Consider the following 20,180-nt stretch of genomic DNA (forward strand, 5'->3'; position numbering starts at 1 on the left):
GGGGTTAATTCTGCTATGGTGGAGTTCTGGTGGGGCAAGGCCAAACTGGTGGGAGCAGACGCAGACTGCTAGGAGTCTGCCAGGCAAAGATAAAGCAGGGTAACGGGCGTGTTCCTCCATATGTAACAATCTGATTGAGGAAAGAAAGACAAGATAAAAGGAGGAGGGTTTGTGGAGAAAGGGGAGTCACAGGGATGTCCACCCTCTGGACAGCATTAGCCCTTACTGGGGCAAGATTGTCTCTAGGGAGATGTTTTCCTGAAGGCGCATTCTTGACTCCAGTCTTCAATGAATGGTTTACAATTTCTTTTGAAGACTCAGGCGGCTCAGTAGTGCAGTCACCACGGGGATGGGGCACAGGGCAGAGCCCTCCCCATGCCCACAGTTGTGGTGACTCAGGGCTTCTTCCACCGCGACCTCCATATGGCCTCCATATGGCCTCCCTGGCCCTCAGTGGGACCGGGAAGGGCCAGGGCTTCCTGGTAGGACAGCAGCAGCTGTGACTTCAGCTTATGTGTCTATGGCCTTGCACTGCTAGAGGTGTTTGCAAGTTATTTAAAAATGTATTTAAAAAGCGGTACATAAAAGCGTACCACTGAATGGTAATGCTTTCCCTCATCCCTTCCCTTATGCCAGCACTAGCGACAGGTTGGCTGCACATCGAGGCTGGTGGGCTCGCTGATACAACTAACAACTACTCTTTTTCTCCTCATGGGGTGAGCTTTTCAGCTAGCTTTTCCCCGGATCAGATGGGTGATCTGCCTGCCCCAGTGGAAACTCCATTGTTGCTTGAGCTGGCAGAACACAGGAAAATTCTCTAGAGGGTCCTTTGCTGGGATTGCTCCCGAGGGAGAAAGAGCACAAACGTACTTTTCAGGAAGCTGAACAATTAGTTACGGAAAAAACAAACCTTGGGTGCCAAGAGTTTGGAGCAATGTCAGAGCATTGAAGTGGTGTGCTCGGGGCTGCCTGAGCAACATGGCAGACCATTTAGATGATCCAATATTTCTTGGCCTCAGCAGAAGTTTATTTTCAATTACCTACTATTGTTTCACAAACCTGGCTGGTAAGAGGATTAAACCTTTTTTTTTCTTTTTTTTTTTTTTTTCTGGAAGGGGGCAGGTAGAGGGAACAGCAAAAGGCAAAACCTAAAAATAAAAAACACACTTCTAAATGATTCAACATACCAAACACTGGTCTTCCTCCTCCCACAATGTCTGTGCTCTTAAATGCATCATTGGAAGGGGAATTATTCATGTAGTCACATCAATAAATCTTACTTAAGCTCTTTATATTGCAGTCCTCATTCATCTAGCTGGGACTCCTCTGCAAACGATAATTAGGGTAAGAGCTAACTGAGATACCACAGAGTTTGCTCCTGGCAATCATTTAACATCCAGCATGGTATCAAGGCTGTAAAGTAGGCATTTCTCAGCAGCAGTTCATTCATTGTAAAACCTGTTTCGATTATTAGCTTGTCTCCTCTTTCACAGCACTTAGGTTCACATAAAGACCTCAAAGCATTTGTCAGTGAATTCCTTGAATGAACTCAGCTGCATTTTGTTTTCTCTGCAGTATCTAGCCTAAATCCAGAAAAGTCAGCCAAGGGGGGGAGCACAGTTTCCCTCTCACAGCCTCACTGGGCTAGTCTTGAAAAGAGGGTTGGTTCTACAATCAGCTCTCCTCTCCAATACCTGGTGCTATGGGGGGCTGGGATAGCCCATATAATGGGAAATAGATAATGGATCCACTCCCAGGCATGACGTGGAGAGCTCCAACAGCAGAGTCACCCTCCAAGTCAGTCTGTCCTGCCAGACCTGACTCGCTTTTTGGTGTTTCTTCATTGGGCTGCCCAGGGATGCAGCATTAATTTACATCCAGCCCTTTACTCTTGCCAATGATGAACACTGGAAATTTCACTAAGAAAGGCTCTGTTCTGCAGAGACTGCCTCAGTATTGCCCCAGTTTTAGCAAAGACATCATAACACCCACCAAGGTACAAGTGCCCAGCAGAGGCTCTCCCCCGTCTTTGGCTCTGGCCACTAATCTAGCGCAGACTGTATGGGTCTCAGAGCTCAACCCTTTCTCCCTCCACCCCAACACCTGCACAGTTATACCCTTCTTAATTGACTACTTGCTAATAGAAGGTGTGATGTACTGCTAGAATTGAAGGAACTACAGGAGGGCCACCACCTGCCCTCTCTGCCATGGACTTGAGACTGTGATTACATGTCAGAAAGTGTGCAATACCCCTAGCAGTTTAACGTGTTCTGCTCTAACTTTTTCTTCAGACCCCGTTGTGCACTTGTGCCCACCTCATTTTTCCTGCCAGCACAACTGCTTTGTGAGGCCACTGCTTAAATCAAAGCAGGGAACTGACTCCATTTAAAAAGAAAAAAAAAACCAACACCAACTCTATGCGACAAAATAAAAAGTAAAATATGTTTTTTTAAGCAAGATCAGTTCCCGAATGTCACTGACAGCGACCCCACAAGCAGTCACGCTGACATATCTGATGGCAGGAAAAAGCTGTGGGGGCGTGGGAATACCTTAAGCTTGCTGAACAGCCGCCCAGTACTTTGTCTTATGAAATCACAGCCCGAGGAGAGACTGAGCCGTGCCGTTTTCCTGCTCCCCCTCTCTTCCTTTCCTCCTGAACCCTTGGGCCCCCATCACTGCCATGACTACATCCAGTCCGGGATGTACATATTAATCTGCACTGTGTATATAAAAGAGAACTGGAAACAGTGGCTGTCTGAGACCCACCTGACCTTTGGACATACAGCAAACTTCCTGTTCCAGTGCTGTCGGCTCTTTAATCCCCCAGTCCTTAAAAAATAAAAGTGAGCCTGTGTGAAAAAATGCTTTGTAATGGGAACTCCTGGAACAACTTTTCTCCCTCGCCCTCTGACTGAGCCATAGAAAACAGTAAATATATCTCCCAAGAGTCCTTTCTTACAATAGAAAAATGGCAGGCAAAACTGAAGTTTCATTTCCCAGCCTCAGACTCAACAGCAGACAGGCACGAAAGCTACAGAAAATAAAACAGCAAGGGGAAAAAAACCACTCCTCATTCAGAGTTTGGGGAGATTTTTGGGGGACAAGAAGCGTCTTTTGGTGGGGAGCAAGTCACACTTGGGAACTGGGTTTCTGTTTTTGCAGGAGGAATTGGTCTTGCGCTACATACTTGATGGCAAATTAGCATTGACATTTGACTTGTTTTGATCTGAGCTATTTACAGTGGTATTATCTGTGTATTTTTGACATGCTGTGAAGATTCTCACTGCCAGATGCCTCGCGATGGCTGTAGGATGCAGTGCATTCCACAGTCATTACTCAGGGGTCATAAACCTCACATTATTTGTGGGGAGGAGGGGAGCAGGGAAAAATGGTCAAACAATTAACAAAAAATAAAAAGAAACCCTGGACTTAGATTTCACTGGGCTTGTGTATTTAACTGGAGGGAAATTAAAAACGCGCTTAGGCTGGCTGGCACTGTCACACTGGAACTGAAGACTGGAACGGATCCTTGTGAATTTGCTTTACACATAGGTAAGCATTCATGATGATAATATTGTCAACTGCTCTGGGCTGGGGAAGGCTGTAATGGACCAACTGCTCCGTTACACTGCTGGGTCAAAGATCCCCAGCTGGGGGATTGCTGCTTAGGACCTCCAGAGCTTGGGCTGGCAGGACATGTCCTGGGGCTGGCACTACACAGTAACTTGCTACAGGGAAGGAGCTGAGGCTCAGGCAGTGGGTTTTAAAGAGTGAGATTGATTCAAAAGGGAGACTTAGGGTTTGGTTTTTTTTTCCTATGGTTGGGAAACTTTCAAGAAAATTTCCAGGGCCAAATCACAGACCTACACTCATGGTTTTATAAGCAGATACTCCACGCACAGACCTTCCTTACTCCCTAACCGTGGGGAGATGCCCAGAGAGCACCTGACACGGAAGTGCTTGGGGCCTGCAGGCGGGCAGGCAGGGAGTGGGGTCCCGCTCTGCAGAGCAGAGGGGTAACATCTCCCTGGTGCCTGGTTGTCTGGGGGAAGGTGAAATAAGCAGCACAAAAGTTTTTGAAGAAAGGTCTCTCTTAGACTCTATGTTTGCCTTTCAGACAAACAGGCAGACATTTAAAAACATCCCTGTGTCTTCCTAACTCTTTTCTGGCTCAGGTTTGCCCAGCACTTCCCAGCAGTAACCTGCACAGCACCATGTGCTATCAGCCGAGGTTTGCTCACAGGAGGCTATGGTTTCCTAAAAACCCTGAAGTTTCTCAGTGCTGGTCCTAAAAAGAAGAGGAGGGAAAACAGGCTATTACGCCCTCATCATACCTGGTGTGACAGCAACGAGGGCTGTGAAGAGGTTGGGCAGGAAATATCTATAAACATGGAGGAGACAGAGAAAGAAGGCATACTGGAACACATGCACTGACCTCCTGAAGTCAACAGCCTACAGGCCTGTTGAAAATTAGCCCATTAAATGTTCAAACCAGGGGTCATCTCTGCTCTCTACTTATAAATGGTCCAGTTCAGGATTAGGGCTCTTCCAGCTAGGCACTGCAGCAATACAGGTAACAAAAAACACCCGGTTTTAAATATTCTGTTTAAGTGTGCTTCTGCCCCCCACTGTGTCCTATTTCCAGCAGCTGCAAGGGATTAATCTGATTTTCTGATTTTGGTTTGATTTTGTCCCACCTACAGCAAAAGTACAATCTCTGGAGTAAGCCATCCAAAGAAAAGAAGCATCTAACTGCCTCCAGGTAGCTTTGGTAGAGTCGTCCATAGAAAAGTTTTTCTTGTGCAAGTTCCAGCACACATACAACACAACAAAAATCTAGGCATGGCGTGGAAAGTGAATGGGGCAGATATGAACTTTGCTAAAGGCTAACTTCACGGTGGTGTTGAATTCCCCACCTCTTGCTCTCCAAGCAGGAACCTGAGCCCCCACCTCATCTGAGACTCAGTCCTTAGATATACCCAACATAGTACACTGAAGTAAAACCCTGGGGAAAACTCTGCCTTTGTTGTGAGAGAGAACCTGTGTAGAGTATCAAGGTAGGGCAAGGGCAGGGATGAGTCTCCAAGGGCTGAGGAGTGGAAAAGATGGGGAACACATTAACTGCAGGGCACAGATCTTGATGCTGCTGGGCCTTTCTGTAGGCTCAAGGATGCTGTGTGGGATGTGTGTTGCATTGCTCCTGCCCCTGAACAGCTGCAGCTCAGAAGATCAACGGCCTGAAGCAGGATTCTTTCTCACCCCATTTGAGTTCTTTTTGGGATTGATCCCCAGTGGCTTCGCTTCAAATAGTAACACCACCACACACACTCCCCACCGCCCCGCCTTTAACAAGCAAGCCCAGAGGCCAATCACAATGAGGCTTCAGGTCCCCTAACTGTATAAAGCTCAAATTAATTCAGTGAAGATGTTTGGCAGGCCATCTAGAGAGCTGTGTATGAGTGGCTTCTTTTCCAGGGAATATCTATATGCAATAACGAGTGAAGTCCCTTGAAATGTCTTTCTTCTGAGGCACTGACAGGAATTGCTACACATTCCTCTGAGATGCAGTGTGCTTAATTCTGCTCCTACTGTGGTCTGCTGGAGACTTGGGCATTCAGCACATTCATAGGCGTTTTATAGCCCTATTGCCTTGAATGGCATCGTCCCTTACCTTCTACACCCAGACCAAGGCTGGGCAGGTGTAACTCCAGGTAATTAAGCAAACGTCTAACTTTAAATACTAAGACACATAAAAATATCTTTTCAAATTGAGGACTAATATTTCAGCTGAACTTGTGAGGATGAAGAAAGGAAACCATTTAGACCATGAAGCTGACTTAACAGCATGACCTAGCTGACCTTGCTGATATCTCAGGTCCTTATAAACCGCAAGCTGACCACACAAAATTAACAGTCACATGTGGTTTGTATGAATTCCTATTTCTAGTTAGTTACAGGAAGTCTTGTGTCCATTTGCAAACCTTGTATCATAATTTCACTGACACTGTGTAACTAACTGTTCATCTGTCTTGCTCTGGTCATTCATGTCTCACCTCTTTCTTGAGAGCTTATCCTCTTCTGTAAGAGGACTTTGCTATAACTCTGCAAGATGAAAAAAAAATAATGAGGCAATGTGAATCCAGCAATTAAGAATAAAGCTCCAAACTTTATTCATTGACTTGAGTACAACAGTGATGCAGATTACAGTGGCACAGGAGTGCAATATGTGCTGTTTGCAGTATGACAGTGGAAACACTAATTGTACAGAGCAGCAACCCAGCTCAACTTTTCATTATGCATACAAGCAGACTTACTGTACAGACAAGACATTGATTCACTTTTACAGAGACTCAGAAAGAGAGCTGTCTCACACATGAATGGAAAACACAGGGACGCCTCCCCAAAATGCTGGTTTGTAACATGTGGAGGGAGGAGAAAGGAAAAAAAAATCCTATTGCCAAACTCTACTGATTTAAAGGAAAATATACTTCTGAAAAATTAGTTTCAGTTTCCAAAGCTTAAAAAAAAAAGCCCATAGCTGTAAGGCTCCGTTACAGGAAGAGCTGTCAGCAATGACCAAGCCACACTGCTTGGACAGGACTGATCTGGTAATGACATACAGAGCTTGTTGCTGTGGGCATACGCAGCAGTCAGAGACTTTCCTGGGCTAGCCAGCTGAGAAAGACCCTGCTCCAAAGCATGTGGATGTCAGTGAGAGGCTCCACTGAAATCAGTGGTTTTGCATCTGGAGAGCTTTCTGAAGGGTGTTCAGTGACAAAAGCCCAGGCAAGTGTCCAGTGGGACCTGTCAAAGCACCTAAGGGAGCTAGAAACTCAGACTGGTAAGGCACCGCTGGAATTCCCATAGCTGCCTCTGCTGCTTGAAATGCTTCATTTCATAATGCCTAGGAGCAAGGTCCTGTGGGCCTCTGCTTTGCAAGGGAGCAACACTTCAATTAACTGTGGTGATCCTGACAAAACAGGTTACTGTTTGCCTTCAGTCATCTCTTCTCACCTTAAAACAAAGTCCTCAAAGCATGTGGAAGTATTACTTCTTCACATGGACAAGCATTTTTTAGGAAATCATCAGCAGAAACCTATTTCCCTGTTAGAAGCCCTTTGGGCAACAAATAATTTATTTTGCATACAGACAAACAACATTAATGGCCAATTACATTCCCACTTCCTGCACTGATGCTAACATTAAAATTAATCATACTTCAGTCTCTCCCTGCCAAATGCAGGCATCACATAGCTCCTGCCAGCAGAGTTGTCTGACTAAAAACTCTGCCTCTTTGCATTGTGATAGATTTTTTGTTCCTTGTTTTATTAAGCACAAAAAAGGCATGTGGGAAAATTCACAAGGCAAAACTCACCAGCAAGAGCAGTCCTGCAACCTACAGCAATAAGGGTGTTTCTACATGAAAAGAGAAAGGCGTGTTGTACTACTGTCACAGTGCTCACTAACCCTCTAGCTCTTCATTACATAGCAACGGCGTAAAAACATACCACATATTGTCAAGGCCAGCCCTTGCTATGCGTCTACCCTGAAGACTGTGCTGGACTCTAGCAGGAGTGTTGACAGGGCCAAAAAGTTTGACAAGGCATGAACTGGACCATGACCTGGGGCTAAATGAGCGGGGAAGGGAGCTATGGAGTCAAGCCCTAAGTGTCTCTCTGACATGAAAAGATGAGTGGCATTTCAAGATGGATTAGTTGACTTTCTTGTTCCCTGCACATGTTTTGTTGCATCGTCATTATCATTGACTGGTGTCTTTCACTGCCGTAGGTAACTTCCAGGATGGGGACATCCTCCTCCACAAATACATTCCAAAGGAAAGCAATGAATCATGGAGTGGGAGAAAGGCCAGTTTCCATTTAGTCTACTCTGTGAGGCTATGGCCCAAACATGCCAAGATCTCCTCCTATGTCAGGATGAGCCAAGATAAGTCATTCCAAGACGAGTTTACTGGATGTTAGTATTTTTACTGTTTTGGGGGTTAATTTTTCTGTCACTTGTTGTAACAACTTCATACCATTAATTTCTGTGTAGATGCTCATAAGCTATGGGCTCCAAACTTGCCTTCCCCAGTTTGAAATAGGTACCACAGGCTCACACCTGCATTTTCTTCTAAGTCTGCTTAACACCAGCCTGGCAAGCCCTGGAGATACCAAGCTTATTCCAGCCTTCCTCCTTCCCAGAACTTAACCCTTTCTCCATCCATCGATATTACCTGGTGAGGAGAAGCATGACTTGCAGAAAGAGATTTCACTTCTAAATATGACTAATTTCAGCATAACAAACTTTTACAACAGAGACTCCTAATGACCTCCCCTGAACACTGGACATTGGAACTCCATGGCTGAGAAAGGATTTCTGTATTGCAACAGGGAAAGGGCAGCAAGCACTTCAGTGCTAGGCCCACAGAGTTAGGACTATAGGACTTTGTAAGGAGAGATGACATTTGTCTTAACAGAAGTAAAAGCATCACTGGAGCCACAGAGCTATCTTGTCCCATATACAGCTGTTAAGAAACTTTCCGTTCTCCTAGTCTAATCTTTCACAGCACACTGCAGCTACGTCCACAACGCATCACAAACCATATTTAATGAAAGGCTACTAACCAAACTGAAAACAAGTATGTTTCTGAGATGCCACTAAAACCTGTCTTAAATGAGATCAGCATGAGATGATAACAAACAATTAAAAAAAAAATTTCTGTGAGCAAACTTCACAAGAACTACATCTTCCAGTTGTACAGAAAGTGTAGCAGGTTTGGGATAGGACACTGGCAGAGTTGAGATGCTCCATTCAAGCTTCCTGAACTGAGGCCAGAACTGATCACATTGCTTCATTGAGAAACAGTGGACAGTTTAGTAACTTCCAAATGTGCTCTTCAAGTTGACTTAATTCTACTATCTTCAGAGATGATGAACAATGTATTTATTTCAAAATATTTATTTCAACTTCTGTCTTGTAGTAGGCTGGAGCTTACACTAAGTTAAGGCATGGGTATAGAGGGAATGGCCAGCTGTTCCCACTGTAATGCAGAACAGTTCTCTACTTGTTCAAATGGAAATGATCAGACCGGTATCTGGAGAGGGCACAAAAGCCAGTAAGTCAGATCTCTGGATTCCCCGTTCATATGAAGACTACTGCACAGGGTATTACCCTTCCATCTAAGCGCTGCCAGGGACTGGTGCTGCAGATGCTCACATATGCCTGAGGAGGCCTTTTAAGTAATATAATTGTGGCCAACCGGGCACTTCCACAACGTGGGAAACTGACCCTGCTTTTTGCACACTCAATACATCACAGGTATCCACAAGCCCTGCAGATCCAGGCGCATATGCAAGTAACAACCTTCATAACTTAATGATCGCTCTCTCTTCAACACTACGCACTATTTGGAAACTCCAGGTTAACTACTGACGTAGTATCTCAACTCCAAATGGGGAGTGTGTGCGCTACGTGTGCACCTGTGTTCCCATTTTGCACACGTGTGGTTATTTTGCAATGTTTTGACAGGTCTTTGCTCTTACATCGCTCCTAAAGCAGAAAAGGGGAAAAAACAAGACAAAAGCAATGTTTCCAGTCCTCTTGGCAATGGCATTCTGTTGACAGCACTGAGTTTGATGGGACTTTATCAGAAACTCAAATGCTTTGCAGGAGATAGAAGAACATAAGCACGTAGTTAACACATATTCATAGAATCACAGAATACTTCGGGTTGGAAGGGACCTTTAAAGACCATCTAGTCCAACCCCTGACGTGTCTCAAGGGAATATTGAAGATGGGAATTACAAAGAACTGCCCAAGAAAATGATACTTGATTGATATTAGCAAAATGATTCCTTGCTTACAAAGAAAATTCTCCCTGGGGCTACATTTCTGTTTTCATTAGGTGGGAAGACCAGATGAAAGAACAGAAAATGTTGCAGTGACAATCACTAACAGCCCACTGCAGAAAACAGACACACCCCTGTGGCTGGCTGCAGCGTGGTTTGTATGCACAGGTGACCTCTTGGGGTATGTCTACATATAGATGGTTAGGCTAGTTAGGGAGAATAAACTATAGGAATGAAACTGAAGCTCAGAAAACCCTTCATGTTCTCAATCAGAAATAAAGCAGTACTAAATCAGCACAGAGGGCTGTGAACTGACTGACTACGCTCCATTCCAGTGAGATGTGAACCAGCAGTGGCCCAATTGTTTCTGCAGCATCTAAGCTGGCTTCTATTCATTCCTTCCCAAGCTGCAATTGTAGTTTTAAATTCTCAGTTGATGAGGCAGATAAAAATCACCCTGTCATTCTTCACAGGCTAGGAGGCTGAGTTTTTTATTTTTAACTTTTTTTTTCTTTTTTTTTTTGTGTTGTGGTTTTTTTTTGTTGTTGTTTTTTTTTTTTTTTAAGAGGAGAGAAATCAAACTGGCTTAGTAGCGTATTTATATATGCTGTGAGAAATTCAATAGTAATCTAGAGACGGGGACAGTAAAACGCAGACTGGCAGCTCACATCCTTAAGAGAGCAAGTCCTCAGATCAAAAGGTTTATTGTCAAGATGACTTGGGCTAAAAGACCCATAATGCCTACGATGTTTGAGAGGCAGCAGCACTGAATTGTCTATAGCATGTGGGCTGACAAAATTTGGAGAATTTTAATACTTTAAATGTATTAAAACTCAAATGTTCATCTCAAAGTGAAGTTATACCTTGCAGGTGACAAACACTGAATTTCTGAGACTCCAGTATTCACAAAGCCTGTGACTGTAAAACACTGCTGTTCTTTCATTGTATGGATTGGGTTTCAGCAGTCACTCAAAAATGCATCTCAAAATGCCAGTGCCCCTAAGGCTCCCATTTACTTCTCAGTGTTCCTCTAAAATCCTTTCAGATGCTTGTTCTGAAAAATGAAATAAAACATGTTGAACTGATCCTTGCTGCAATCTCAGTAATGTCCAGAGAGCTTCCTCACAATTACGTGTGTCACTGAGTACTTCTGTTCAGCGGGGACTGTGATGCCCGATCTGCCTGGTGTCACATTCTCCAGCTTGTTCCAGAGATTCACCATTTCCTTAGCCCTAAGGACACAGAGCACATGCTGACCCCTAATATCTGTCTGTCATATACTGAATCTTCAACTCAGATTTTATCAAAGGAACCACAGTGATCTATTGCAACAGGACTTCCTAAACTAGGAAAGAAGAGGCAGGATTTGGGCTGTCCTGCACATTTCATAGTAAAATGCCATTTGGTGATATCAAGAACTCAACACAGTGATACTGAATCTCACAACTACATGGGACTGTTTCTCCTTCCTGACTTCCAGATTTTAACACCAATGTCTCATATAGCAGAAAATACAAAGGTTCTGATGTCTCCAGTGCCAAAAGTTTCTGCATTAAAAATGAAACCTTGATATTCTTTGACAGACACAGAACCTAAATGACCCTCTCCCATATCAGGAGCAGGCTCATTAGTGCAGTATGCATTGGCAGTTAAGCACCAAGGAAGAGAAAAAGCTGACCTTGCAGCCACAATGCATTCATTCAGTTACTTTGGTGCTCATGTCCTCCTCTGTATAGGACTTGCCCAGAAGCCGTTAAGGTATATACAGGCAGTTTTTAAAGCTGCAGCATATTGGAAGCAATAAGTTGAATGCAGCTCAGAAACTGTCTTGCATGATTACTCTGTCTTCAAAAACCAAGTCAGGCACAAAGGGAAATAAAAATAACCAAGGCTGGAGCTTTGATGCTTCAAGAGAAGGAAAAAAAAAAAAAAGCTCTGTGCCTTCTTTTCCAAGCACAAGTGAAAAACTACATTAACTAAAAAGAGTGCTTGGCCCCATGCACTGTGCCGTTTTGAGAACAGCAACTGCAACTGAATCAAAAAGCCTCTATTGGCAGAGCATGGCACCTTGATGGCACCTTTTAATTCATAGACATTCCTCCCTAAGAGGGATGAATTTGTGTGTTAGCTTGCAGAGAACCATATTCCCTGCCGATGTAAAATCCTGCAGCTCCACTGCAGTCTGATGAGATACACTAGTAATTACTAGCAGGGAGTCTGTCCCAAAATCTCTGGGTGTGAACCAGGGCACACGTTAAAAAGCGTTTTCTCACTCTGTCACTCCCACCCCCATCCACCCATCTCCTGGACTAAATTACAAGAAAACTGACTCTTCTCCATCATTCCCATTACTTAAGTTATCTTAAATTATTCAGATGACTGGTTAAGCTCCAGCCTTATTAATTCAAGCAGAAAGTGCGGAAGAGGGAAGACTGACAACAGACACAGCAATTCACTTCCTACATCCTAGCAAATATATACAAGTACAAGGAGTCCACTTTCCAGAAATTCAACTGGTATGTCCTGTAAGTGAGCAGAGTGCCCACCTTTGCAGATTGTATGACACGAAGAGGATGCCATTTCAAAAGAGTGCCAACTAAGAAACAGTTGTGTGAAAGACGATGTGACTGTGTGGATGTTACAAAGGGCTTCTCCTTCACTACATAGCATCTATCTTCGTCTCCATATATATCCACATATATACACACACACAGATAGATGGATAGATACAAATACATGTGTGCACACACAAACACACATACATATATATATATACTTTTATATATATATATATATATATATATATTCTTTTCCAGTTCTTGGGAGTGGTTACAACTACTTTAGCCTACAAGGCATCCTAAGGGCACTTCCTGGCTCTAGCAATAAAGTCCATCATATTGTGGAGAGAAGTAAAGGGAGTATCATTGAGGGAGAAGAACAGAACAGTTTCCTATCTTGTATAGTATCATGTAACAAGTCAACACCTCTGAAAACTATCATTGTTGTTTCTGAGCCCAGATATTTTCTCCCTATGTTCCAGGAGGGCAAATGTTCATCTTGTTCAATTGCTGTGTACAGAGGTGCCACTATGCGATTTTCCCTTTTTGGTGGATAAGTAGTTGCTTCCAAATAGTTTGGGCTGTATGATACAGTATCCTACACATCATTTTTTGTTGGCTTGTTTAAAGGGATATTAAAAGAGTTTTGCTTTTTTCTTCATGTCGTTGCGTCTCCAGAGAGGTAACTTGTCAAACTCCTGTATCGTCATGCCAAATATTTCTTGAAAAACTTCAGGTGCTAAGTGACGCTTAAAAAAAAAAAAAAAGGGGGGAAGGAAAAAAACAGAGAAAAGGCAATGGTCAGTCAAAGCCAAAGAGACATAACAGGAGACAGGAGTGCCTTCGGGATTTCACGTGGCCGTGTAAGAGCCACTGCAGGAAATATTAATGCTTTGGCAATACCCATATCCAGGTCCTCAGGAACTCGGGTGCTCAATGAATCAATAAAATTTTGCAATTTGTTAAGTCTGAGGTTTACAAAGGAAATCAGGAGAACTATTTCAGTTGCTGAATAAGCAAGAGACAGAACCATGGTTTGTCTGAAGTCACCCAACAAGCAGTGATAGACCAGAGAGAACGAGCTCCTGCATGCCCCTGTCCAGGGCTTTAGCTAGTCACCTCTGCATCCATATAGAAGTTTCAAACAGACACAGGAGAGCATTGCAGAAGGGCTGCAGGTTGACATGCTACATTTGAAGTTTTGAGAAGGAAGGAGTCCAGCCAGACTAACTGTCAGGCACATTTCTCTACTGCCATTGAAACATTTTTTTTGGTGCTGTCTTGTGCAGAAGTAACTTCTTGTTCAGCTGCTTTAAAGTACACTGGATGGGGAAAATGTCTCCCCGTGGCACTAGTGTAACACAGTGTTGAGTTCTGACCAGTGATCACATATCTACTGGTCTAAAAATGTGGATAAATGGTTACTTACAGAATTTTTTGTGGCCCCTTTCATTCACCTCCACAGAAGATTAACTAACTACAAACAACTTAAACATCCCCAGCCTTCCACTGGGCTGCTTAAGTCTTTCTAATCCACAAAGCTGTAAACAATTTTTATTTGTTGGCAGAGATTTAAATCCTCATACTTTTGGATATCAGCCAGTCTAACTCACAGGACTCATGTATGAATTAAAGTTAGATTTTTGATCGTCAAGGATGGCTGACACTAACTTGTAGCTAAGAAATGATCCAAGATAAACAAAGTATTGCTCCATTCCAATATGGATCCTGTGACTACAAAATCTCCACCAATTTGGTTTTTTTTACCAATTTACAAGTATATCATTAATTGCTTGAAAACATAAGGGGGTTGTGAGAAGCTCAGTCCAGGAGCAGGGAGACAGGAATGTGGGATTCCTGGCCCAGCGCTGTTCATGTAGATGCAGCTGCTGCCTTCCCCTGTCTGATTCCTCCTTCCCTGCTTAGTGCTGAGAAATCTGCCCAGTCTAACAAGGACCCACGCTTCGGTGTTCGAGCTTTCAAGTGTGCAACAACAAACAACTTCAGCAGGAAAGAGCATTTAGGAACTTGCTTCTTACCTCAAGCCTGGTTCTGTCTACATCTTTTAGTATTTTATTTCGCCCTCTGTTGGTCACCATGAGCATTTCATATGGAAAAATCTGTTAACAATGTATAAAAGGGGGAAAAAGAGAGGTATTTACATTCTAAAACAAAAAAGAACACAATGTGTCTCATTTTCATAACCACAAAAACATTTGGTTTCTGTTCCAAAGGAAATCGCATTGTCATCATCCCCTAAAGCTGCATGAAACACAAGCCAGTCTGGTCATAGCAAGGACTTGTTTATTACCAAACTGCCTCATATTGTAGAGCCACTGTGTCCTTGCCCACCCCGCTGATTTTTATGGTGCATATAATACAACTGACTCTGGTCATACAGCCCTCTTTAGTTAATATACCTTCTCATCCAGAAATGTATAAACTTAAGAATTTATTAAGGTAAATATATTTGGCACTCATTGGTCTAACTGATGGTTGCCAAAGTGTGGACAGCTCTAAACAGACACTTTGAGGACTTTTAAAAGTGAACTACATGAAAGTACATCAGAAAAAGCAGCAACTCTGAATAAGCAAGGTATTGATTAGTGGGGGCCACTGCATTCATCAAAATTCATCACATGGTTTTTCTTTGCCTTTTTGAATAGTTAAAGAATTCAAACAACTGCTCACTGTGCTTGCTGGCTGTACAATACATACATGGATTTTGTAGACATATTTGTCTTACACACCTTCATCTACTTCAGAAGAGTACGTATCTAGAACATCTCTCATTAACATTTCCCTTGCTTTCCCTTTACATTGCAAAGAATGTCCAGAACTCATACAAATCAGTTACTGGCCACTACCCAATTCCTGAATGCATAAATGATTTTACTTTTGTTTTACAGGTTCTTTGTTTGACGTAAAATGATTATTGCCCGTACCTCTCAAATCAGTTCAATCCAACAGAAACAATGCTGCTTAGAAAGGATTTCAGAAAACCATGTGCCTAAAAATCAGCTTCTGGAATCATCCCTGGCAAATAAAGCTCTGCTTTAGGATATTTTTACTTGGGCAGACACTTCCATGAATGCCTGGAATGAGCTGGGAGAGCTCACGTTCCATCTGACAGAGCCTCCCTATAGCCCTTCTCATTGCATGTCTCTACAAAGTAGGATAACAGCATTCCCAGTGAGGTCCTCATCCAATCCCTACTGAAGCCAATTAAGTTCTGCAGACTTTACTGGGGATTGGCTCAGCCTTTATTGTTATTTATGGGTCTTGCTTTACTTGCCCACTGGGAACAAAAGTGAGACCACCAAAACTCACCTGGAGAGACCACTGAGCTGTTATCAAATGCTATTAATTAAATTATTTTAACATCAGAAGAAGTTCAGCCTAATCAACCTCTGTGCAGAATTAGGCAATTAAGTTCATTCCATTGTCAACAATTAACCCAATGAACTTTTCAGAAATATAACAAATAAGATTCAGGCATCAATGAACACACCACTGAGTTTATTGTAAGTAATAATAAGTTAAATAACGTGTGCTTACATACCAATTGTAAGTTACTATTCTTAGGAGATTCTGACATTGTCACAATTGTACAATTAAGTCTATGCTTTGAATTACATTTTTCATGTTTGATGCTGGAAACAGCTACCATATACAGCATTATAGAAAACTAAAATGTAACTTTTCATATTTAGACAGGCGGAGTTTAAGTGAAGGTCTACGGTCATAAGTACATTTTATATTTAGATATTCACAACAAGGCATGTCTCAATCTGGGGTGGCAGGATGCACAAATTCTGTCCTTTCTGGAGAACCATTTGGTGAGATTTGGTCATTCTACAGTTTATTAATTTTCACGTGTTTCCTGCTAACTTTGAGTTGGCTTCTTTTACTTTATCAGGTTTAAGTTAGTGTTGGACCACTGACATGAATAAAAAATACTGCCAATTCACACAAGCTGAGGGTCTGGCATCACCTTTATAAACATCATTAGAAGGTGACCTATTATCTCATGAAAATTCCCATGAATTTTACCCCTAATAATACTGACAGAATTTGTCACCCAAAATAGCATTCCAAATTACTGGGTGCATCAACAGCAGTGGTGGCTGTAAGAATTTCTATCGCACTGAAAGAGAAATTATTTGGAATAAAAAATAGTATCTCAGGACTTGGGGATATTCCCAAGGTCTTATTTATATCATATATAAAAACACTTGTTAATATACACTGCACTGAGGTGTCAGCTTATAAAGCTAGGGTTACCGCCTTGTACAGTTTGGCTGGAGATGACTCAGAAGCACAAGTAGTAATCTGGTTTGCAAAACGAGCTCCTCCTCACTTAACAGCAGAAATCTGATCTTTGTAACTTCAGCAAAATCATGATTTCTGAGAAGGTTCAACACCAATAGAGAAAGTTATAAGATTTAAAACACAGCCCTGGTTGAATCCCCTCTATATATTAGATTCATTTTTGACTCAGATATCTCTAGACATAGCTGGAAAAGCATTTTAATTTATATCTTAAATTATATTCATCTGACATTGCCTCTTTTTCCACTAAATCTCCTGAAGAATTTCTTATATACAGAATTCAACATTATTGAAAGGTGTCAGGCTAACAGAACTGAGAGCTAAAGAACAGATCCAGACAGACATGTAGGTATCTAACTTCCAATTTGAACTAAAGATCCAAGTATTTAATTAATTTTTAAATTAAGACAGCCTCAACAGTGTGTTGTGAGCCACAATATTCTGCATCACTTTTCCAGCCTGACACATCTGAGACTTTCCCCTAGAGTTTGGCCTGCTGTTTTGGCTAGTGGAAGCTTGACAGAGCATTAGCTACTGAGCATCTTCAGTATCTTTGTTTTGTCTCTGGAAAAGCCTCGTTAACCCAAGAAGCCCACCTGTGCTGCCCTCAGCTTCCCTGAGTACTAACACCTGTAACAGTCAAAGTCCAGAACAAAGGGAGAGGTTTAGCACATAAGGAGCAGGGACTGAGGTGAGGTAAAGAAAAACAAGGGAACGAAGACATTTCCCATATTTTATCTGCATTTCACAGTCAAATCTTCACTGTCTTGAAGGAAAGCGAATAATATCTGCACTTGCCTTTGGCTCCAACATGTTAGGCATAGATACTCCTCTGTCCATTCTCATTCCAGGGACATGACCATCCGGAAGGGACTGCATCAGATACAGGTATACATCAGACACATAGGTTACACACACAGAGGGTAAAGGCACTCATGTAGTGGTGAAAACAAAGATGAATTTGCCCTGAGACTTCCTTCAAGTCTTAATATTTAGTCTTATTGTATAGTTCATTGCCACGGCTACTGTTTACCACTTCTCTGAGGCATGCAGAGGGACTGCCACCGCAGCCTGCCTTCCGTCCCTGCTAAGGCTGGCCATAGCTTCCTACTGAACCTACCAACACCACTTCCCAGGCGGACGTGGGGATCCCAAGAGAGCGGTGGGCCCTTTCCCACCCAAGTGACCAAGTAGGGTTCTCCTCTGGACAAGTACGCAAAGCATTAATTCAGATCCCACCCAACAGCATAGAAAGCACTCTTACACCTCTGGGCTGTCCTTCCTGCCACTTACTGTATCAGCTGAGGTGGGTTTTATGGCTCTAAGAGAAATTTTTACTACGAACACAAACAGAGATAGGGTGAAAAGGTGCTGTTTTGACACAGGTACTGTTCCCAACAAAATAACATTTTGAGCACAATACATGACAACTTCTCTCTCCTCCCATAACCTTATTCTCTTTCCAATCATCATGATTTTGATACAACAGGAACAAGTAATCAAACTCTTTCTTAAATTGCCATTTCATATTGTGATTGTGCTGAGGAGCCAGGCAGACTCAAACCATTCTGGAAAAAGCCCTGCAGACAGGATTTGGAGAAAAAGGGTTTATATTTACAAGCAGACCTCTTACTGGCTCATCTGTGATGGTAGCACTGTAGAAAACTATTGATCAGCCATCTTCTCTGGAGAGCAAATTCCAGGGTAAAAATGAGAAGTTCAAGGCTCCTGGTATGGGAGAAAACTGCCTCCAGAAGAAACTTGCTATATGTGTCTGGGGTCTGTACTAGAGAGGCTGGAAATAAACCCACCATCAGCTGTCCAGGGAGGGCTATTGGGTAACTCATATATCAACAGACAGTGAATTTTATAAGCAAGTCACAGAAGTGGTGTGAGCTGTCTCAACCCAGCTCTGGGGAGGTTACAAGGAGGAATCTAAGGGTGTGCCTGTTTTTTGTTGACAAGAGTCTACATTGGTGATTATGCTTAAACATGCAGGAAAATCAAAGCTATTGTCTTAAGAAACCCTTCCCTGTAGCAGAAATTCAGACTTCAACAAGAAAGTAGGTGCTTTTAGTTCTGTTGTCAGTTGATTGATGAAAACCCGTACTCTACCTGGAAATCTGAAAAACAAAAGAGAAATCTCATCAGCTTTTGTGTGTGGAAGAACAGGAATCAGTCACAATCCACCAGATAATCCTTGTCTCTTCTGGACCACCCGATCTTTTAAAAATCCCACCTGATTCTCTAAGGCAAGCAACCTTTGGACTTAATTTGTAAAGAGTCAAACACTCCAAATATTGCAGCCCTTTTCATTTCAAGCAAGCTTCCTATTCAGGAAAATCAAACAACTTTGTAAATATTAATAGACAGAAAAGCACAATCAAGTGAATAAATAGCCAACTAAAACTTAGATGTGTAGAGCAGGATTCACCTCACCTAACTTCTGCCATCAGGCAGCTGTCTAGATTCCTCCATAGTCTACAAAGGGATAATGCCTGATCGTAGGCTAAGATAGTCAGGATCAATCACACTTAGGAGATAACTAGCCTCTCTTTCTCTCTCTCTCAGCTCAAACCATTTCAAAACATTAACCCTCAAAGTTTCAAAACTTCCATAAATATTGTCAATTTTTATTAGGCAATGACTGATATCACATCTAGCTCAAAGTCATGAAAATCATGAGCAGCAATGGGGATTAGAAGGCATTATTCTCCTTTCTTCGCTGTGGCACATTCTTTCAGACTGTGCACTGGACAGTAATTTTCAGAGAAAGAAAACACCGTAACAGAACTCAGTACATATTCCTGACAATATACATATGACCCGCTTTCCATTTGCACCAATGCTAAAGCAGTCCCTTGGAATAAAGAAGGATCAGCTCCACACAACAGATTTAGCAAAATAAACTCAAACTTTTTAATAGGTATTTGCAGAGCTTGAGTTAATTGTTGAGTTTACCAAAGGAAGTTAAAATGTACTGAGGAAATACAAAGTAACCACATCCACAACCTTAAAATAAAACAGCAGAAGTGATCAAACATCATAACATGTTCAGTAATAAAGTGGCATGTAAAAACGCTCCTCAGCCTTACCTCTAACACCACCACTCACATCCCCATAGCTGTTGTACTGGCCAAAATCTGTAGACACCGGCTGTAATAGGAAAAGAGGGACATGCATGTAAATTCACAGTTCATGACTTCACAGGCAGGTTGGTATATTTGGAGTAACAAATTGCTTTAAGCCGTTTCCCCCCGCCCTCAATTTGCATGTTTCTTGGATTGCTTTCTTGCCTTCATAACAATGTAGTTTGTGGGAAGGGAAACTAGGTTTTGCCTGACTTCAGATCATCTTATAAGAAAGCTTGATCAAACTGAAAGCCCAACACGGTTAATATGGAAATAAATATAATGGATAATTAAAGCCATCTTTTGCTTCT

The 20,180-nt window shown here is 42.4% G+C and overlaps 1 protein-coding gene across 5 annotated transcripts in view; it reads right to left on the bottom strand.

Moving 5' to 3' along the window:
* Positions 1–6,146: 6,146 nt before the first annotated feature.
* Positions 6,147–20,180, bottom strand: part of ABLIM1 (actin binding LIM protein 1) — a 225,415-nt gene continuing 211,381 nt past the window's right edge. For 4 of the 5 annotated variants that reach the window (XM_064464219.1, XM_064464222.1, XM_064464220.1 and 1 more), the window contains 2 exons: positions 19,834–19,894; positions 15,909–18,861 (listed from right to left, as the gene is read on the bottom strand). In XM_064464219.1, coding sequence (XP_064320289.1) covers positions 18,824–18,861; positions 19,834–19,894 — 99 coding nt within the window. In that variant the 3' untranslated portion in view covers positions 15,909–18,823. Of the gene's footprint in view, positions 13,156–14,445; positions 14,527–15,908; positions 18,862–19,833; positions 19,895–20,180 lie in introns of those variants that run through there. The other variant, XM_064464224.1, reaches the window with a different exon arrangement.

This window comes from Phalacrocorax carbo, chromosome 12 (assembly GCF_963921805.1).
Source record: "Phalacrocorax carbo chromosome 12, bPhaCar2.1, whole genome shotgun sequence".
Classification (NCBI taxonomy): domain Eukaryota; kingdom Metazoa; phylum Chordata; class Aves; order Suliformes; family Phalacrocoracidae; genus Phalacrocorax; species Phalacrocorax carbo.